The following is an 18,022-nucleotide window of genomic DNA, read 5'->3' as shown; positions in this document are numbered from 1 at the left end:
AAGATATATTGAAAAGGGACAACAGGTTGGGCTGCCCGTGGAGAGATGAGGCTAAGTAGGTTGCATTGTCAAGGTGTTGCGCTCGGAGTTAAGCGCCCGCCTAATCTTGCCCACCAACAAAAGCATTTTATCAAAAAGTGAAAGAAAATGCAAGTTCTGTGACAATTTGAGTGGGCTGCTCAAATCCTCCTCATCCTCGCACGAAGGTATGTAGCAACATATGAAGGTTACTAGGAAAGCTTTGAGATGCATTATGCTACAATCCTACTGATACATCTTTCTGATTCATCCAGGGCAAGTCCGAATTTGTTTGCCCTACTGCACATTCTTGCAGTAAGACATTTGTTAGTGACTGCTTGGCAATCTGATCATCTGCAATGGAGCTGAACAGAGAGCTTCTTCGTGCCATGACTTCATTATTTTAGAAATAGTTTTGCCAGAACTGAAAGCATTTGGTGCTTGCAGCAGAATTTTGCCAAGTGAACATTTTCTGCCGGTTTTAGGAATTTACAGAAGGCACATCACCTAATTGAAAAGCAAGGATAAAAGTGGGTGCCTGGTGACCACAATCAATGGAAAACATTAACGCTGTGTAAAAGATTATGTGCAAGAACAATAGTTTCAAGGGCATTGAAGTGTCCCTACAGATTGCATCGCTGGCAGTTGTAGAAATCTTGCGTAAGCATGTGCGAGTCAAAAAAGTCATCGTGACGTGTGCCTCACACTTTGACAGATGAGCAAAAGCGCATCTGTACTGAATAGTGTGAGGAAATGCTGGTGTAGTTTCAACAAATAAAGCAGCTCAAGACGAACTTTTTTGCATTGTTACAAATTACAAGATCTGAATTTTTTGTACCGCAAGGAGTTGGCGTTTCTAGGCTTGACCACCTGACAGCTGCTTTTGTCTTTGTGGCCGGTGCGCATGCGTTCTGTTGTTGGTGGGAAAGAGGCGATGGTGCATTAAACCAGTTGTTAGTCTGCGCCCGTGTCGTGTGGTTCTTTCTTTGTCTTGTCCCTTTTTTTGCGCAGTTTTTTCTTGGATTTCTGAATTTATCAGTTTGATCTACATAAGTTCCAGTCAACAAGTGTGAATGCCACTCAACAGTATGAAGAGTGAAGTATTGGCAGGAGAATGGTAGAGACTTTCTTCGGAAACAGTGATTATGTTGCAACTTTTCCTTTTGAACAAAGTGCCGTTACTGCAAAGTGGTACACAACAGTACGCCTCCCAGAAGTTTTTGGCAAGCTTCAAGAATGGCAGCCAAAGACGGGACTGAGTAGGACCATGTTGAACCATGACACTGTTCCTGCATGCACACCCAACTTCCTCGAGTGAACTCGTGAATGATTCACCTTGCAGCCCTGACATGGCCTTGCATGATAATTTGCTGTTCCCTATAGTAAAGCACTGCATACATGGCAAGAGGTTTGTGAAGCCCTGGATAATAAGTCATCCATGCTTAAAAGAGTGATCTTGCATACTCAAAGAAAATAAACAGAAAAAGTATGCTTGAATGCAAAAGTGCATGGGATCTTTTATGGCAAGTATCTTGAGAAAATGTATGGGTCTGGAAGACTAAGAGACTAGAAGAATGTCATTGTAGTGCCCCTATTGCCAAATCTGAGAATGTCCAACACCATGGTATTCCTCGCAGCAGCAATAATATTTTGTTACACTGTATAAACACACTTCACTATATTGAGGTTCAAAATATATGGTGTTCTATGGATCAGAAGTTATAAAAAGCTATATACTTTGTTATAACGCTAATTTCGTTATATCGAGGCTTAAATCTGTTAAACACGCATTGGTGTGTTACTTCAAATATTATAAAAGGAGGCTTTTACAAACTACCAACTGGATCACCAGTGTATGTCATAGTTGATTTTGGGGAAAGTGATAATATATGAAAAACATGTTAAAACAAACAAATTGTAACAAGAACGAAAAAGATCGAAAAGAACATCAATGCTGCTTTGCACAAAATGAACATTAAAAAAAATCGGAATATACATTTTGGACACAAGAGCTGTATGCAATAATCCTGCAAATATAAGCTCTGTATGTGGAAAATTTCTTTAGATACTTGGGAAACCATTGGCCCTAGTGAATGCGTTACTCTGGAGTGCGGTGCCAAGGTCCACTGCTGGCCGTCTTCATGCACAAAACTCCACTTTCTGCACCGCCGGTGGCGGTTAATTCTGTCGTTCGGTCCATGGTATTCCTCGCAGCAGCAATGATATTTTGTTACACTGTCTAAACACACTTCACTATATGGAGGTTCAAATTATATGGTGTTCTATGGATCAGAAGTTATAAAAAGCTATATACTTTGTTATAACGATAATTTCGTTATATCGAGGTTTAAATCTGTTAAACATGCATTGGTGTGTTACTTCAGATGTTATAAAAGGAGGCTTTTACAAACTACCAAGCGCACGTACCCATTAGCAGGGATTCCTGCTAATGGGTACGTGCGCGGCTTCAATTTCGCAACGTGTGTGCAAAGTGAACAGTTGTAAAAAGGTAATATGACTAATTAGTGAATCTTTTCATGGCTGTTTACGTGGACATAGTGATATAATTGATGTGCATGTAATGTCCGCCTCTTAAAATATAGTAATTAGCCTGAACAGGTTGTCTTTGTGCATATAAAAAATATGTTCAAACTAAAACACATGCGCTCGACTGTCAACAGATGGACAGCTTCTTCGTCGCGCATATGTAAATTGCAGTCGGGTTCAAATGCAAAGTTCAATCGTCTCGATGAAATATTTCGGTTGTGAATTAGTATACGCGTCCTTCTAATCTTTATCACGCCGTTAAAACGAAGATGCTCACGAGATCAGAAGGTGTCTGCATGCATATAGCAGATCCCCTCACCTGTACTATGGTGGTTAGAAGTTCGGAGAAGTTCACTTCTGTTGGACGCATGAGAACATAAGCGCCAGGCTTGGTTCATATTTTTTTCTTTTATATTTGCAGTTCTTCAAAATGTTTAGGACACGCATTAAAGGGCCCCTGAAATGGTTCGGACAAATTTTGTAGGCGCATAGGGTACAGCTTAAGTAGAACATTCGCACCACAATTTAAGTGAAGCGTTACGTATTAATAGAGTTACAAGCGATTAGAAGTTACCCTCCTCCCTAGCCATGCCTTTCCTCCTCAACTTGCTCGCCGAGCGAGCGGCGCTAAGCTCCGCCTTCACTGGTCCTGCGTCACGATGCAACGTCACATCGTCCACTTCCGGTTGTTGGAGCACGCCTCCTCCCGCGCGAGACCTCTCCGCTGGCCGCTTGGCCGTCGACCGAGAGCCATCGAAGCAGCGTGCGTTGCGAGCATTCTGTCGTAGCGCCGAAGGTGGCCGGTATTCCGGTAACCACAGGCAAGCTGGTCATTTCGGCAAATGACTGGAGGCATAAACTCAAGCTGATGAAGGAACTTCAGAGTAGACGTACGTGAGCAGCCTGATCGGTCTGCACGGTCCAGACACTTGTTGGCGCAGCGCTTAACCAGTCAAACGAAGCGCTAATATTGCTCTAACCAAGTGTAAAACATTTTAAACATTTATAAGAACAACGTGTTGATGATTACACTCCTGCGAAAAATACACACCAGCAGCAAAGAAGAATGCACTTCGTTGCTGCTACTGTGTATGGTTGAGCTCTGTGCCACCAGGTGGCTGCACCGTGCAGACCATTCACATTTACCTTTATGCTCATCTCATGGCTCATCCCGGCACAGTCAAGCGGCCAGACCCTGTCCCCTTGCGCTTGTGTTTGCCCTAATACCGGACTTGCGAAACGCTATTGCGTTAGTAATCTTCCGCTGTAAAGTGACGGCCACAAACGCGCAAACCCTGGCGCCTATCGGATAGCCGCAGTCCGATGCGCAGCAGCCAGTTCGCTCGTATGCTGCCTTGCAGAGGGACACGATTTCGCAACTTCACATCTTTCCAGTCGCTACGTCTGCAGCCCACAATGCAACAAGGGTGATTCATCGTGCTCACGAAAAGACTGATCGATACTGACGGCGGAGCTCTCGTCAAAGACTGCGCACGTTGTAACACAAGCAGACGACACTTGCTGTGTGCCGGAAGTGCTCAAGTGTACTAAAAACTATTCTTGTGTATTCTCTTTAAGTTATTTTCTTTTTACAAAAACAAAGTAACTAACATTCCAACTATTGCGAGCATCATTTGTTCACCATAAAGTTGGAAAAATTATCGACCACGCGCCCTGGTCAGCCAATCAGATAGCTCGCCCATGTGACGTCATATGGGTTATTTGCATCATATGGGTAGGGGCGGCTTAAAATTCCGCCGAGCAGTGCGCTGCAATCGACAGCGATGTGCATTTTTAAAACCTTATAATAAATTACACGCTTTACGCAGAGCACTTAGATGTGTCAATTAATGATCAGAAGGACCTACTCTAACGACTCAGTACGTTTGTAGAAAATCGCCAAAATCGTTTCAGGGTCCCTTTAAAACTGCGCTACCATACCACAGTTACCACATCGGCGCGGTAGTCGAAGCAGCATATACAGCGTTCATACGTTCCCCATTTTACGTTTTGGCCCGCCTTATATTTTTTCCAAACACGCATTAAATTTCTCTTGAAGCGCTTCAGATTCAATATTTTAAGATTATGCTCTTGTTCTTTCTTTCTTTCTTCTTGTAGCTGCATACGCCTCTCGTTGTTCTTTCTGCCAATCTTTGAAGATGTCACTGGCATCGACATTATCGTTGTTTAGACGTCGATATCCATACGATCGCTATATTCACGTCTTGTTTTCCTACTTGCGCCGACACGTGTAGTTGATCATGCCGTAGCGCGCACGTTGACAGAGCAGAATGAGGATAAACCGTTACAAGCGGGTCCAGAGGCACCTCAGCTTCTACAAAAATGCCTTCGGATTCCGACCACCGTATCAGATCCTGGTGGACGGCACGTTCTGCGCGGCTGCGCTCAAGTACAAAGTGAACATTAGGGATCAAATGCCAAAGTGAGTTCTCCATGTCTCTATGCTGCAGGCGACGTCGCATTCCTGTTCGGAGCTTCGCGCCGCGAAATCGGCTGATATTTCGCTCCATAAAGCGTAACAATATGTCTTTCATTGGTTATTTAGTACGACAAGCGATGCAGAAGACAAATCATTGCTTGATTCAAATCGTAGCCGCGTATTAACTGCCACTTACCCAACCAGCGCGAAGTGTAGTAAATTCCCACTACCCAATCAATCTTTAAATCGAGGTTGTGGACTCTTGGAAATTGTGGAAATTGTAAGTGCAGGAGCCATCCAATCACAACTTGGACATCACCTAACGGCTGACAGCACCTAACGAACCAAAAGCTTTGTGAATTAATCCGCCCCAGGTGCCCGCCGCGAGCGAGACAGCCACGGTTCTTCTGCGTACATGTATATATATTTTTTCTTATAAATTTAGGTACCTTGGCGACGAAGTCAAACTCTGCACTACGGTCTGCGCCGTGACCGAGACGGAGAGCCTCGGCCCAACGCTGTACGGGGCCACGCTGGTCATCAAGCAGTTTTCCGTGCGCCGTTGCGGCCACGAGAAGCAGCCCATCACGGCCGCCAACTGCTTCCACAGCATGGTGCGGAAGCGCAACCCGGACCACTACATGGTCGCCACGCAGGACCACGACCTCAGCGAGCGACTGCGCGCCCTGGTAGGCGTGCCGCTTCTCTACCTTTTCAACGCCATCACTCTCGAGAAGCCGTCGGAGAAGAGCGAAAAGAAGGGCATGGAGGCGCTGCGGGCTCAGTCGGAGGCCCCCGAGCGGCAGATGGAGGTCGTCAAGCAGCTCAAGCGGCAAGAGAACCTCCTGGAGGACGAAGCGGCGGCTAAGAGGAAGCGGAGAAAACCCGCGGGACCCAACCCGCTGTCGTGCAAGAAGCCGAAGAAGGCCCCGAAGAGGCCGTCGTCAGACGCCGTGCAGGCTGGCTCGGAAGCTGGCAGAAAACGAAAGAGGCACAAACGTGTCAAGCTTGCCAAACATGTTGCGTCAGAACTTTCGAAGTCTTCTGCGGAGTAAAGTGTTGTGCGTCGGCCTTGGTGCTCCACTGTGTTGCTTGCTCCATGATGTAGTGGGGCATTGACTTTGGTGGTGGTCTTGGTTGAGTGACGGATTATTATGCCCCAAAGGTGTAAAGTAACCAATGGTTGATTGGCGAGTTACGTCTGAAAGCAAGGCAGGGTTCTGCAGATTACTTTCAAACATCTGGGATCCTGTAATGTGCACTCGGCATTTGTTATTCGAGTATGTTTGGACTCTGCCCCCACTGGAATGCTTCCACAGCTGCTGGGAACCAAGAACTGTAATCTGGTGCAGAGCAGAGAAATGCCATTAGCCGTTGTTCCACCGTGGCAGGTTAAGGCAGCCTGCAGGGGACGCCGTTGCAGAGGGGTTCGAATTAATTTTGATTACGTGAGGTTAGTATTTAACGTAAAATGCAACGTTGTTACTTGTGCATGGCCACATTCCGCCCCACTGAAATGTAGAATGCAACCATCATATCAGGGAGTCAAACCCTGAAACTTGTTCTCCACAGAATGCCGCAATTACTGAGTCACCAAAGCATGTGCTGTTGTGGTGGCGTACAGCTGACTACAAGAGTGAAGATGCAAATAATGAACTTAAGGGTAGAAGTGAGTGGCCTTGACAAGAGGAAGTCTCGCCCGTAGTCTAAAAAGCACTAGTAAATGAGAAATAATTTGGGTGTTTTATGGGCTAGAACCATGATCTGCTTCTGAGGCAGGCCTTAGTTGGGAGCTCTGCATTATTTTTGAAGGCCAGAAGTTCTTTAATGTGTGTCCAAAGCTTGGTACACAAAAGCTTTTGCATTCTGCTCCCATAGGAATGTGGCTGCTGTGTCCAGAAATCAATCTCGTATGCGCAGCAGCAGAACGCTACAGGCACCAAGTTTTCTTTGGGAGTGACAATAGTCTAAGGCTTAGGCCTGTTCGAAGTTGAATTTCTTTGCTTTACTAACCCAGGTTGAACTTAAAAAAAAAAAGAAAAGAAAGTGCTACCGCCTGACAATGCGGACCCACTTGATGCAATGGCACTTGCGCACTCTGCACTTAACACATGAGATTTACAAGGCAATCCAGACAAAAACCTGGGGAAAAAAAGGAGTACAGCTTTTGCAGCCTTACCAGCACAGGTGAAGGTGGTTCTTGCTTCTAAATCGCCTACGAATGGGAGATACCATGGCTGCAGTGTGCTTTTGCTCTTTCGAGTGCAAGAGCTGGAATGATCAATTAAGTGCCATTTTTTGAATGAAGGAAATCTTCACAAAAGGCTTGCTAAACTTGTAGGCAAAGTTGTTTATGTTCAGCAATCATCGACTTGGTGCTGCCACTGCCCGAGTACCTGTCATCTCTCTGTGCTGTCGCAGACCTGAGGATACCTCTGTGCTGAAGGTATAAATCCTAACTGCTGTTGTTCTTGCTCTTTTATGTCCGCTGCAGGACAAAGGCCTCGTCCAGCGATCTCCCATTACCCACCTTGCCAGCTGACTCGATCCTGTGCCTGCACATTGCCCAATTTTATTGCACCACATACTCTTTGGCACAGAATTTCACGCAACAATTACTAGAGGGGACTCTGGCGCTAGTGTATAGGGCAGCTGCAAGCGGGGCACTTCAGCCAGCTTGGGGATGATGGTTAGTACATAGATTTAGCCAAACTTCGTCCTTCTGGCTTCAAACGCCTTTGTCACTTTGTAAACTCATTTTTAACAAAGTAATGTGCAATAAATAATTACACCAGCATTATTGAAATTGCCAGACGACAGGACCTGTAGCACAGAAGCCCGATATTGAAACCACTGTCACAGACGCATGCGTCGACGAGCAGCATAAAATGCCCTTATGAATTTCTCGTGGGCAAGCTAGCAGGTTGAGACACTTGGTACATTTTGATTCGGCCACCTCGACGAGCTTAACCACTGCAATTAGTAGCAATTGTGCATGCTCTCAGAGTCTTCTGCACAGGGAAAAGTATAGATTGCTCAGATATATAGGGCAATGAAGGCAGATAAAGTGTAATGAAGGAAGGCACAAAAACTTCCGAAGTCGCAAGCGCAAAGATCAGACAAATCTATGTACCACCCATCATTCCCACACGAGACGTTCATTTCAGTATTTGCCCGATGTTTGCGCACAGGTGCGAAACTCTGTGGTCTTGGGCAGTGCTCGACTGCGATTCTGTTCCCTTGGCAACCAGCCTGTCGCTCTTAAGGGAACACCTGCACTACACAGTGCAGTGCTAAAAGGCACACCATTTTCAACACCTCCTGCCCCCAGCAGCACGAGACTGTACATACTAAGCAACAATGTTGGCTTGCCTTTGCCGGCATGTAACTGTGCTGGCACACATTTCATGTTTATATCTGGCTATGTGAGCTCATCTACACAATGGCCATCACAGCAGTTGGTTGTGGTCAACTACGGACTGGTGTTGGAAAGTTTAAAGACGTTTATAGTGACGTCTTTGGAAACTGACCCTGGCAACCCTTAACGTCCAAACTCTGTCGAGTGAGGCTAGCTTAGCAGTACTCTTTGAGGAACTATCAGGCATTGTTTGGGATATCATTGGCCTTAGTGAGATTAGAACTGGTGAGGCTTATACAGTGCTGACTAATGACCATGTGTACTCTGCTAGAGAGGTCTCCCAGATAAGCAATACGGGGTAGGTCTCCTAATCCATTAGGACATAGCGGGCAACATTGATGAATTATACAGCATTAATGAGAGGGTAGCAGTAGTCGTAATCAAACTTAATATTAGGTACAGATTAAAGATAGTACAAGCCTACGCTCCAACCTTCAGTCATGATGATGATGAAGTAGATCAGTTTTATGAAGATGTTGAATTAGCGATAAGAAAAGTGCAAACTCGGTATACTGTAGTAATCGCCTTCAATGCAAAAGTGGGGAAAAAGCAGGCTGGTGAACAAGCCATTGGCAACTACGGCGTTGATTCTAGGAACACTAGAGGAGAGATACCGGTAGAACTTGTGAAAAGGAATATGTTGCAAATAATGAACACCTTCAGGAAGCGTAGCAACAGAAAGTGGACCTGGAAAAGCCCTAATGATGAAACAAGAAATGAAATAGATTTCATACTTTCTGCTAATCCCAGCATCATGAAGGATGTTAAAGTGCTAGCTAAAGTGCACTGATCATAGGTTAGTGAGGTCTAAGATTCACCTCAATTTGAAAAGAAAAAGAGTAAAATTGGTCCGGAAGAATCAGGCCAACCTAGATGTGGCAAGGGTGAAAACAGACTAATTCAGGCTTATACTTGCAAACAAATATGCAGCCTTAGAACAGAGATGAAGATGACATAGAGGTAATGGATGAAACCGTAACTAGGCTGGCTTCAGAGGCAGCACTTGAAGTGGGAGGTAAGGCACCAAGGCAAGCTCTCCCAAGTAATAAAGGACCTAATAAAGAAACGACAAAGAGTGAAAGTGTCCAACTCAAGAAACAAGAATTTGCGGAACTGTCAAAACTGATCAACAAGGAGAAAATAGGGAATATTCAAAATTGTAACGTGAGAAAGACTGAGAAAGCTATAAAAAATAGACGCATGAAATCAGTGAGAAGGAAATTTGGCATAGGACCAACCAAAATGTATGCACTGAAAGACAAGCAGGGTAATATCATCAGCAATCTCGAATACATAGTAAAAGCAGTGGAAGAATTCTATACTGACCTGTGCAGTACCCGGAGGAGCCACGATACCTCCATTCGAAGCAGTAATGAACAGGTTGCAGAGACTCTAACTAGCGATGAGGTTACAAGGTCATTGCAAGACATGAAACGAGGAAAAGTGGCAGGAGAAGATGGAATAACAGCTCATTTAATCAAAGATAAAGGAGACATAATGCTTGAAGAACTGGCAGCTGATAGACAAACTGTCTTATCGACTTCAAGGGTCCCAGAAAACTGGAAGAATGCATACATACTAATCTACAAAAGGGGAGACGTTAAAGAATGAAAAAATTATAGGCCCATTAACTTACTCCCAGTATTATATGAAATATTAACCAAGATAATTTCTAATAGAATAAGGGCAACACCGAACTTTAGTCAACCAAGGGAATAGGCTGGCTTCGGGAAAAGTTACTCTAGAATGGATCACATCCACGACATTATTCAGGTAATCGAGAAATCTGCAGAGAACAATCAGCCTCTCTATATGGCTTTCATAGATTATGAAAAGGTATTTGATTCAGTTGAGATACCAGCAGTCGTAGAGTCATTACGTAAGCAAGGAGTACAGGACGATTATGTAAATAGCTTGGAAAGTATCTACAGAGATTCCACAGCTATGTTAATTCTCCACAAGTAGGAAGATACCTATGCAGAAAGAGGTGACAAGGAGACACAATCTCTCCAATGCTATTCACTGCGTGCTTGGAAGTATTCAAGCTATTAAACTGGGAAAGCTTAGGAGCAAGGATCAACAGTGAATATCTCGGCAACCTTCGATTTGCAGACGACGTCCTGTTCAGCAACACTGGAGACGAGCTACAACAAATAATTGAAGACCTTACCAGAGAGAGTGCAAGAGTGGGGTTGAAGATTAATATGCAGAAGACAAAGATAATGATGAATAGCCAGGCAAGGGAACAAGAGTTCAGGATTGCCAGTCAGCCTCTAGAGTCTGTGAAGGAGTACGTTTAACCTACGTCAATTACTCACAGGGAATTCTCATCATGAAAGGGAAATTAACAGAAGAATAAAAATGGATTCGAGCTCATATGGCAGACATTGTCAGCTCCAGACTGGAAGCTTACTATTATCATTGAAAAGGAAGGTGTACAATCATTGCATTTTACCGATGCTGACATATGGAGCAGGAACATGGAAACAGAGAAGCTTGAGAAAAAGTTAAGGACCACGCAAAGAGCGATGGAATGAAGAATGCTAGACATAACCTTAAGAGACAGAGAGTGGTTTGGATCAGAGAACAAACAGGTGTAGCCGTTATTCGAATAGACATCGAGAAAAAAAAAGACGGAGCTGGGCAGGTCACGTAATGTGTAGGTTAGCCGGTGGAACATTAGGGTTACAGAATGGGTGCCAAGGAAACGGAAGCACATTCGAGGACGACAGAAGACCAAGTGGGGCGATGAAATTAGGAAATTTACGGGTGCTGGTTGGAATCTGTTGGCGCAGGACAGGGGTAATCCGAGATCGCAAGGAGAGGCCTTCGTCCTGCAGTGGACATAAACTAGGCTGATGATGATGATGATGTAAATTGCCTGCAAACGTCAATGCTTCACCCCAATTTTTATCGCGCAGGGGATATGAGCCTCTGTTTGTCAACTTATGAGGCATACTTAAGAGCTTATTAGTGAGCCATCTCAGTGCATCAAAGAGGCTTTTCTAGGCAAAGCAATATCTTGAGATTGCATAACATTTTAGGAGTCTGGGGTTGTTTTTGTTTCTTACATTCTCTCCATTCACTTGCTAACGCAGGAAATAAATTGAAAATATAGCTTAAAAAATAAAGGATGTCCAACTACCATTATAACAGACAAAAATTCTGGGAAAGTCATCGTTACAGAGTTTTGTCCCGTCCATAAACACATTAGAGTTTGCAAAATACTGGGTTACGGGAGAGGTGTATGGCAGCAACAGTGCTGGTAACAAAATCTGGTGACCGAGTAGCCGGAGGGCATGCCAAGCTAATACTTCTGTGACCTATCATCTACTTAAGCGCTGGTTTAAAGCGTTGGTAGAAACAGTGGTTAAGGTGCTGCACTTTTACTGTCATTCTTCAACGATGACACGACACAAATCTTTCAAATGTATTGTAGTTGGACAAATAGTCCCAAGGCGTCGCTACCAGCTTTGCTACTGCCATACACTGCTCCGGCAATCCGTAAACGACAACAAGGTGAAACTCGTAATTATCACCACTTATTGACTTTACACTGAAAATAAAGCATTTTGGGTCATGACCTTGCGACTGTCCAAAAATAATGTTACCAACACTGCTGTGGACTCTGTATTGGCTTGAGTCTTGGAAGCACTAAGACAACAACACGATCGGTAAGGATAGGCATTTTATGTACAAGTGTTTGTTATACAGGTTATGACTTTACATAATACTACACACCACCGGTACAGCCTCCCCCCCCCCGTGTCCCTCCACAAACCATCACAGTGCATACGTAAGCCATACAGGTTGCTTGGTAGTACACGCCATAACCAGATGGTCACATTCACTATACCTTGGGTCGATGTATGAAGTGCACATCTTTACTCTTGTGCAGCTTAAACTATTACAAGCAACGAGGAGAAAGCTAATGAACTGTCAATAACAGGATATATTGTGCAGCGGGTTAGTGTGTTAAAGAGGCAATGCTCTCTGTACAACTGCCTTATTTCATTCAACTGAAGGTACAAGCTAAATGGGTTTAAGAAAAGCAACATTTGCAAAATAGAAATTTATTAAAAGGTTCTTTTGCAGCAATCGCTGTGTCGTAGATGCTACGTTTTCATTGTGTCCAAGAAAGTGGTCTTTGACAAACGCTCTTTAAGCTTCGATAGGTTGCTATGCAATAAGTGTCATAGTGTCCTAAAATCCCAGGGCCTTGCCACCCAAGAAAATCCCAGCTTGCGAAAAAAAAAAAAAGAAAGCAAGGCAGCTGGCTGCAGTTTTGATGCTTGCGCTGACCGAATAAAATGCATCGTTATCTAGCAAACAAGCATCAGCATCGCAATGTGTGCCTTAACCGTCGTGTCCACCTTGGAAACCAGTTCAACACACGGATTAGCAATTTCAAGGACACCCAAGAATGCCCGCAGCAAAATCAGCTGCACTTGCGATATCACTCAAATACGACTCGAATCGCTCTCTTTACAAACAGTAAAACAGTTCAACGTTTCCAACAATCCAGACCAAGAATCTACCTTCCGGAACAGAACATCAGAAGAAGAAAGCATGCATCGCACTTCAGAGCATCGGGGTGCGAGGAGAATGGGTACCTAGACCCAGGAGGAGTATTGCTGGTGCCATTGGCACATCAACTCTGCAGTGCTATTGAGTAAAACAGAGACGCGCAGCGGGCAGGCAACTGCAGAACAAAGAAGTGTACTTAAGAAGCAGAAGGCTTGGCATGCCAGAGAGTCACTCCTGCAAAAGAATGCGCATGGAACCAGTTGAAGGGAATGTGGTTGTTCATCACGTGCACGTCGCCAGCCCGCTCCCTCTCGGTTGAACCTGTCTGTCCCTTCTGCATGCATGTCAGTGCGTGGTGAGGTGGGAGAAGAAGCATTTTTTTTTTTGCCAGAGAGCCCATGATGATTCTGCCGCTTCACTCCAGTGAGTTGTAGACCAGCAGCTGCTTTAGGACTTTCGTCTGGCTCGTCTCTCGGATCTCGCCAGCAAGGAACATCTCGTCCACGACACTGTACACCTAGGTGAGGGGAAAAAAAGAAGGCGGTGCCGATGGTGACCACAGTTAGTTGTAGTTGCCTTTCTCAACTGGAGGCAAGTGCTTTGAGCAGGCATCTGCTAATTCGAGCAAATTGAAAATAACTTTGCCTGCATGAATTTGACAGGCTTGGAATGAGCCTACTGGTGGTTCGCCAACTGCTCAAGCTCGCACATGCTGCGACAGGTGCGAGTCAAGCCAGGTGGCAGGCTGACAAGTTGGCTGAATCGTCACCTACCGACCTTGCACGAACATGACAGGTGTTGGACAAGCCAACTGGTGAACTGATGGGTTCAGCTGACTCGCAAACTGAGCAGTTTTTGTACATTGCAAACATTTCATTGCTTCATGCGTGGCAGATCAGATAAAACTCGAAGCACGACACAATCAGTACAGATTGCACCAGATGACTTGCGGCTAGATTTTTTAGAAGCAACCCTTGTCGCAGCTGGTGTAATGAGAGGCAAAGTTGCACATTTCAGGAAAGTGAAGCACGTTCGTTGAGGTGCGCTAAAATTACTCTAGATGCTTCCCGAATTTACGTTAAGCTGGGACTGGAATACGGGGATGTTTTCTTCCCAGCAACCAGCACAAACGTCGTGTGTGGGGCCCCACCTTGTAGAAGTTGAAGACGAGGTCCAGCTCACAAACGTTGTGGAAGTACTCGTTAAGCACTTCCACAAAATTGTGGATGGCCTCGAGGTAGGCCAGGTTGTTGTCGTGCACGTCCACACAGATGCAGAAGTAGAGGCCAGCGTAGCGCCGGTACACTATCTTGAAGTTGCGGAACTGCACAGAGGACGCCAGAATGACTACAAGGAAGCAAGCTGGTCAACGAGTAGTAATGTGTCACTGACGGTGTGTGGGGCCTTGCTACAACACAGAGATGTGTTGTATGCATTAACAAAGATGAAAATTTCTGCTTATCGAGAATTGTGTATAGCATAAGTGGTAGTTTGGTTTGGCCCGTTTTCCTCGTGTTTAGATATAGCTGCAACAAAGCTAGGAGTAATCGCAAGTCTTAAGCTGCCGAATCCATCTTTCTATGGGAGCAGCGCACTCTGCTTCTACAAGTGGGGCTGGTCACTACATATAATTCTCCACCAGAAAATAGCCATCCTGGTCACCTAGGGGGCAGGACGTGACTGCAGGATCTAGAGCTGTTACACACACGCACACACACTATCTCATGCCATACAAAGCATTTATCTAAAGACAAAACTTAGGTTTAGGCTAGCTGGCTCATTCTTTTAAGTATAGAATCTTGACAAAGCCACAGGGCTGATAACTGTGTAGTTTTCTTGTCTGTAGCCTTTAAACAGCATCTAGACAGACAATGCATGTACGTAGTGGCTGTCACTACGATGTAAGTATTGGCACATTCCCACCGAGATTTTTCAGCGCACCGCAGGCAGTCTCCTTATCTCGGAGTTCATTCCAAGGAGCTGTGCGTTATAGGTCAAGTGTCACTTCTAACGAGTGGTAATGGCGTCATTTTTTTTTTCATTTCTGGTATAAAAAACTGCTAATTTTGACAGCCTTTCATGATGCTCTCTTTCGTATATCAAACGTCAAATTTTGCACAGAGGCTTGTCTATATCTCCACTATATTAAGCTAGGCTTTTCACGCAATCCAAGATTTTATTGCAGTTGGCCTTTAAAGCTGAGTGCACAAGCATTTTGTATTCTGTCCTGACTGGAGCACCATTGCTGCAGCTGGGAATCAAAACTACGCTTGCACCACGCTTGCAACTTGCAACCCCAAACGTTAATTGGCTAGGAGTTGGTTTTGTCAGCACGTATGTTTCACTATGATGCTTTCTACACAAATGGTCTGTCAGCTAACATGTGCTCACCTGTGTGGCAGCCGTTAGCACAGAAGCAAGAGCCACTTGGGGCTGTTATACTGCGTCATTATGACAGTTCCATTCTCATGAACCAGAACAATGTGAAAGGAATTACTGCACAATGTGGCATGAAAATCACTGCAAATTAGAGGCATTATGTGTGGCTTTGTTGCCCCGCACGTCAGCACATACATACTCGACGTAATGGCCCATAGAGTCTATGCTAGATAATCCAGACTTTGGGGCGTGCCAGTAATCTCGATCGTAAGGACCATGGCGAGAATTCCTCACACACACACAAGAGAACGTGAATGCTCCAAGCTAAAGAAGGGGCACTCTATCCCACCATTTTGCAAGGCCTTTGCACATGCAAACAGGGGCTTTGTTGCCGATTAATCGCTCGGGCATACTTTCACTTTTGTATGTCAATGTGTTTGGAATGATGAGCCTCCTTCAAGTGCACTTGAGGACTACATGAGGTTAAAAACAATGTTCAATGGAGATATCGGAGTCCTTCCATTAGATAAACTTCCGTTAGCTTGACTAATAAAAGCGTGCTGAAATTGACATACCCGAAAATGCTGAATCGAGAGTTGTTACGATTGGCGTTTACTATTGCTATGGCTGGCCTCCCTTCTTGACAATGCTTCACTGGCAAGCATGCAGCTATGAAAGGCCCTTCATGCTGCATCGTCGCTTTCTCATGACAGGGAGCTGGCGACTAAATCAGCGTAACCAAAGCTAACTGGTGAGATGAGTGCCTGGCTGGTGTAGACTTGACCCAACATAGACTGTGACACCCAAGCCAAGGTGCTCATGTCGAGGCGACAACAGCTGTTGCCCTTCGTGAAAGCAATGACTCCCACAAAGACCACTCTACCAGCACCTGACCCTGACAAGCGCACTCTCATGAATGGCCCACTAATTGATAAAAGGGGCCAACGTCGAGGACTTCCGTGGGTACAACTTCAACATCAAGTTCACAGTTAGCCGCGTCGTTTGCCTCGTATGCGGGGGCGAACATGCAACATTGGAGGCGGAGCCCAGCGGAACGATGTGACGTCATGGGTGGGATTTTGTGAACGGTTCGAAGATTCTGGTTGGTCAAGAAGAATGGTGAATTTCCCCTACGAGAGAAATGGGAAAGAGAAGTGCATAAAAAGTGGATCTGGAGGTGTTGCGAGTGTGTGCTTCGACTTGTACTAGTGCTCCTAGTTGTACAAGTGGTACTACTCGTGCTCATGTAAGTTTGTAAATAAACCCTTTTTCTCATCTCGTGGACATCGCCCTGGGCCTCTCAATTGCCCAGCACCTTGCACATCACCAGCCACGGAACCGTAATGGCTGCTCGGACCCAGAGACGCAACAACCATGTGACAGCAGTGGGATACGCTACCCTGAATTCAAACAGAGTGCGGTCTCGAGTGATCCAGTGATTAGTCCACACAGCCGCAATTGAGATTGTTTGACCGGTACAAATGATGGACCATATCACCTGGCTATCACAGTCCGCTTTGCTACCAGACCACCTCAAGTTCGCCAGCATTATGCCAAAGAATATGTCAGTTTTTTTTCCCCCACATTTAACTAGTCCTCATGATGCTATTAACAAACCTCTCAATGCTGAAAGATAGGCTACACTTTAAGATAGTCATACTTTCCAGGAGTTGCGATTTATTTTTTCCTTGATTCCATCTTGCAGCAGGTTCATTTCAATTGTGGGCCTTTATGTGTGTCAATTGGAGCATATTACCACGCAGCACCGAGGGCTATTGCGCAATTATGCAAGCTGGAAATACAAACGAACAAAAACAAAAGTAAACAGTTCGATAACATACAGCACTTATTGCGACATAACTAATGATGGACATACTAGCAAGCGCGCACACAAAAATTGTCCCAGTCCTGAAGATAAGAACTATCTCTCCGTGGCACATGAACACCAGATAAACGTCTACATCACTTCAGCGTAACATTCAGATAAAGTGAAGCGCGCGCACACGAACAAGTTGCCGGAGGGCACTCCGATCAATGTTGGAAATAATCATTGGTACCGGGTGAGGATGCTAGAGATAGTTCAGGGTTGTATGAAGCCCAAGAAAAAAAAGAAAGAAAGATGAAGGGCTGGAAAGATAGTGCCACTGATATGGAAGGACTTACCTCGACGAAATTCGTGTGCTTCGCATCTCTGACCGTCACGACGGCATGAACCTCTTCGATTAGCTTCTGTTTCTCATCGTCGTCAAAGTTCATGTACCACTTGGCTAACCTCGTCTTGCCGGCCCGGTTTTGAATCAGAATAAAGCGTATCTGAAAAAGATGAGGCATTGAAGAGCAACATGAAGACAACGCAATGATAAAGATGCACCGAGATGAAGCAGATATTCTTTTTTCTTTTCTTTTTTTTACTTCGTAAGGCGGATCATTGCTATCCGATGGGTGACATAACACAAGTAGCCGAAAGCAAGATGCAGTAATAGGCATTGCGGATGGCCGGGTATCACGGTAAGCATTGCATAAACCGTCAGAAACGTCGCCGTTGAACGGGAAATGTCGAAATAGTGCCCACTCACCATATTTCCTGAGTAATAGAGGATTTGCCCAGCGGCTACCGCACCAAACCAACTACTCCGCCTCCCTTCTCGCTGGCCGCCCCAAACCGGAAATGCAAACCGCCGACTGGCTTGCGG

At 45.1% G+C, this 18,022-nt stretch overlaps 2 protein-coding genes across 2 annotated transcripts; one reads left to right on the top strand and one right to left on the bottom strand.

Moving 5' to 3' along the window:
• The first annotated feature begins 4,781 nt into the window (after nucleotides 1-4,781).
• Nucleotides 4,782-6,076, top strand: LOC126533915 (rRNA-processing protein UTP23 homolog). The gene is made up of 2 exons (XM_050181134.3): nucleotides 4,782-5,008; nucleotides 5,451-6,076. The coding sequence occupies exons 1-2, from the start codon at nucleotides 4,857-4,859 to the stop codon at nucleotides 6,058-6,060; spliced, it is 762 nt and encodes a 253-aa protein (XP_050037091.1). The 5' UTR covers nucleotides 4,782-4,856; the 3' UTR covers nucleotides 6,061-6,076.
• Nucleotides 6,077-12,098: 6,022 nt separating this feature from the next.
• Nucleotides 12,099-18,014, bottom strand: AP-2sigma (adaptor protein complex 2, sigma subunit). Its single transcript, XM_050181143.3, has 4 exons — nucleotides 17,906-18,014; nucleotides 17,493-17,642; nucleotides 14,101-14,274; nucleotides 12,099-13,467 (listed from the first exon to the last, which is right to left on the bottom strand). Exons 1-4 carry the CDS (start codon nucleotides 17,906-17,908, stop codon nucleotides 13,366-13,368), a joined length of 429 nt encoding a protein of 142 aa, XP_050037100.1. The 5' UTR covers nucleotides 17,909-18,014; the 3' UTR covers nucleotides 12,099-13,365.
• Between the last annotated feature and the right edge of the window lie 8 nt (nucleotides 18,015-18,022).

This window comes from Dermacentor andersoni, chromosome 7 (assembly GCF_023375885.2).
Source record: "Dermacentor andersoni chromosome 7, qqDerAnde1_hic_scaffold, whole genome shotgun sequence".
Lineage (NCBI taxonomy): Eukaryota > Metazoa > Arthropoda > Arachnida > Ixodida > Ixodidae > Dermacentor > Dermacentor andersoni.
Note: the sequence above shows the minus strand (reverse complement) of the source record. Positions and strands in the feature narration are given on the sequence as shown.

Coding starts and splice junctions, on each gene's coding strand:
- LOC126533915 (XM_050181134.3), top strand. CDS start 4,857: ATGAGGATAAACCGTTACAAGCGGGTCCAGAGGCACCTCAGCTTCTAC. Junction 5,009..5,450: donor ATTAGGGATCAAATGCCAAA/GTGAGTTCTCCA, acceptor TTATAAATTTAG/GTACCTTGGCGACGAAGTCA.
- AP-2sigma (XM_050181143.3), bottom strand. Junction 14,275..17,492: donor AGCACACGAATTTCGTCGAG/GTAAGTCCTTCC, acceptor TCCTCTGTGCAG/TTCCGCAACTTCAAGATAGT. Junction 13,468..14,100: donor TCGTCTTCAACTTCTACAAG/GTGGGGCCCCAC, acceptor CCCCTCACCTAG/GTGTACAGTGTCGTGGACGA.